At 55.4% G+C, this 3,573-nt stretch overlaps 1 protein-coding gene across 1 annotated transcript; it reads right to left on the minus strand.

The window, feature by feature from the left end:
* Positions 1-2,254: 2,254 nt before the first annotated feature.
* On the minus strand, positions 2,255-3,088 carry GNI_179800 (putative transmembrane protein; the record flags this gene model as incomplete). The annotated part of the gene is made up of 2 exons (XM_011135183.1): positions 2,255-2,509; positions 3,000-3,088. Coding segments are annotated over 2 exons (344 nt in total), but the record flags the coding sequence as incomplete, so codon positions are not given.
* Between the last annotated feature and the right edge of the window lie 485 nt (positions 3,089-3,573).

The following is a 3,573-nucleotide window of genomic DNA, read 5'->3' on the forward strand; positions in this document are numbered from 1 at the left end:
GGCGGCTGATGGATCCGCGTCGTGCAGATGGTTCTTCATGGCCCGGGCAAGCAAGCGCTCGATGCGAGCAGAGGCCTTCGCTTGCTTTTCGGATTCCCCGGGCGGGTGGTAGACGCGGAGCCGGTTCCAACGACTAAGCCAGTCGTAATCACTAAGGCAGGACTCCAGCAACTCTGACGGAGGGGCCAACACCACAACTTCAGCTGCGCCCTTCCCGTCAGAGACGATGGCCATCCTCGCAATACAGCCGTCGGTAGAAGACAACTTCCCATTGGGATCGACAAACGCCGCCAGTGCTACAGACCCCGGCACATTAACCAAGGGTTGCGCAGCACTTGCCTTCATCAGAAATTTAAGCCAAAAAAACTGAACTGACTTGCCACAATTGTTACGTCTTACAACCTGAGCCGAATTGCTCAAGGTTCGAGACCGAGTGCGCGTGCTACCCCCACCGGCTCGTGGACTTGCTGTTGCCAGAGGTGGCGCAGGCCGGGTATGAGGCGCGTTTCACGGTGAAGGGACGACCGCACAAGGCGCGCGCGTATGAGGCACCTAGAGCCGGAGCTGCGTGAGGAGCTGGAGGTGAAGGAGCAGTTGGAGATGGGTGTGATCAGGCCGTCAAAGAGCGAGTGGGGCCGCAGCACCGCACTTCGTCAAGAAGAAGACGAGAAGTGGCGGTGCGTGCTGGGCTAGAGGCGCGTGACCAGCGGTGGATTCCTATCGCAAGGACTCGTATATGCCCGCATCGACATTGACGCATCCCGTAGTAGTGTTGCGATCTCACAGCTGTGTGTAACCAACTGATTTCGTGCAGTCGGGTCCTAGCCCCCTCACCCTTCTTCCCTCACCCTTCTTTTGGGATGATCCTCGAGAGCCACTAACACACGATGGCTACTAACCCTGTTGACAACTCTGTGGCGGAGCTGTCCATGGTGGGTTGCAAGGCCGGGTGGTGTGTCAGTGGGCAAGGTCAGTTGTTGTGTCTCGCCCGCCTAATTTACTCGGATGTCCGACGGCAGATGACTGGCGCGCGGTTGATGAGATCGACCGTAGATGTCACCTGAGTGGCCTCATCTCCGCCAAGATAGCACACCGTGGCCGCTGACAGGCCCGGAATTGGCAGAAGAGCAAGGTTAAGCGGATTGACTGCAGGGAGCGTCGGGATTTTGTGCACACACCTTTGTGTGTGCGGCCTCCGAAAAGTATGCAGCCACATCCCTGGCGGCACATTCGCTCTCAAGACACATTAATTGCCCTCCTTGCAAGCAAATTCGCTTTGTCATCTGATGGCGTGGCTGTCCTCGTTTCATTGTGTAGCGCTAAGTCTCGAACCGGGGCTTGGCCGCTTTCAAGTTGTTCGCATCGGGTTAAGATAATCAACGAGGCCAGGCGCTTGCAGGCCGCCAGTAGGCACACGCGATTCGTCTAATATGGCACAGGAGATCGAACTGCCCTAAGCCACTACCTCGGGAGTGCGACGATCAACTCGGCCCTGATACCGATCCACTGCCGCCACCAGTCCAGACGAGATAGTGTTCAATGCTACCTCGAACCGTACTTGACCTGCGCCACCTTGGGGTCTCCTTGAACTCCTCCAGGAGCTCCCACAGCCGCTCGCCGTCCATCTGCTGTGTATTTTGAAAACAGCCGTTTCTGCTTCGCGTGGTTCGTCTCCACTGCGACTGTCGTAGCCCCTCTTGGCGGGTCCAAAGGCGGGGTCTCCCCGTACTTTGGGGCACGTCATTTGGCGGCATGACCGCGAAGGTGACGTCCTTCTTGTACTCGCCGATGCGCGTCTCGGCTGGTGCTGTGAGGGGCAGGTTGCCGGATCCCAGTACCGTGTCGGTTCGCATGCTTTGCCCTGAAATTGACACACCCGCTCTCTCTCTATAGCGCTTTCGAAGTAGACTATGCTCGGCCCCGGCTTCATCTATGAAGAACTGCAACGGGGAATTACGTAACTGGATCTTGTGTTGGTAGGGATGAATCGACTCGTCGGCTGGGCGCTCCCGGGGGCAGGCAGGTAAGCACGGATATCGTAGAAGGGTGTCCGTGTTCCGTCTGCGAAAAACCCCGTTACTTGTAACGTGTTTGCATCTCAAACACACCTCGAAAATCCGGATTAATTTTAATCTCACCAGGACGAATATGGGAACCTATCCGCCACTCCTACGGGACCCATACCCTTTCGTTTCATCCCTTATGAGTACGTTCCTGCCATTGTGTTCTATCTCCGAAGTGGGCAGTGCCGAGCGGATCGGAAATGATGAGGATGGCGGAGAAACTGAAGAAGCTGGAGGAGGTGGTGAAGAAGATGGAGGAGGAGATGAAAGAGGAGAAGGAGGAGATGAAGAAGGTGGTAGAGGAGAAGGAGGAGGTTGTGAAGAAGGTGGTAGAGGAGAAGGAGGCGGTGGTGGAAAAGGTGGTAGAGGAGGTTGCGGTGGAGAAACGAAGAAAGGTAGAGGAGGTTGAGATGGAGAAGCGTAGAAGGGCGGCGTTGGAAGAGGAGCTTGGAAGGTTGAAGGAGAATACCCGAGACTACTCCTGCAGCAGTCCCAATAGGAGACGGTGACTCACGGCGGCTAGTAGATTGCAAAGCTGCGTTTTCCGAAAAGTACGTGTCGAAGCCGGGAAGTCTTTCTCCAGATGCTTTCATGGCAATCATGACCAATGCTGCAAATCAGGAAGTCAGCACGTCCGTCGGTCAGTCTAGTGGCTGGGGCAAGTCCCGGTTTTTGTGCGAGGTGAGCACCCGGTTCAGATGTCTGTACATCAGCATGGAGTACAGTGTGAGTATGTATTCTCGGCAGACTCGAAGTTACGCGCCTTTGAAAATGATACTGGAGGCGGCTGCTTCGGATCCAGATCTGGTGGTCAGCCATTTGATGAACTGCTTCTCCCAGTACTTGGACCGGGCCACCAGAGACCCTCATATCCAGACGCTAACCAACGCGGAATGGTTTAGATATCAACTGGAGGAATGGAACCCTGGGTACGACGTGAGGATTGTGGGCGGCACTCTGACTCCACTTTTGCGGGCGGAGGCGAAGGCGAGATTAGCGGATGCGATCACTAAGTTCAAGGAGCACTATCGGGTTAGCTGCGTCCTGGTCCTCTACGATGAGGCAGCTGCCCTGCTCGAGCCTTTCTCTGCCAGTGGGTTACCGCGATTTCGGCTGTTCCGACGGGCATTTACTGTAATGGGCATGACTGCTTGCTTTGCCAGCACGCAGTCCAAGGTTCAAAACTTTGCCCCCGCTCTCCACAGAGATGAGTCGTACAAGGAATATACCATGACTCAATTGGAACGCCCCTGGATGCCTTCCCCATTTCTTGTGATCAATCCAGTGGATGTCAGCGTTGGTGACGTGTTGTATCCACTGTCTTTGGCTGATCTTCATAGCGCAGGCAATCTGTCACAATTCGGTCGGCCTTTGTGGTGGTTCTTCTTCAAACATATAACTTCGAGCTACTGCAGTGCTCAACATGTGTTGACGACGGTTGCTCGCGAGAAGCTCAACTTTGGCTGCGGCGAGTGGTCGGGTGTGGCTGCTATAATGATCGTTGCTGCTG

This window comes from Gregarina niphandrodes (assembly GCF_000223845.1).
Source record: "Gregarina niphandrodes unplaced genomic scaffold scaffold00068, whole genome shotgun sequence".
NCBI classification, from domain to species: Eukaryota; Apicomplexa; class Conoidasida; order Eugregarinorida; family Gregarinidae; genus Gregarina; species Gregarina niphandrodes.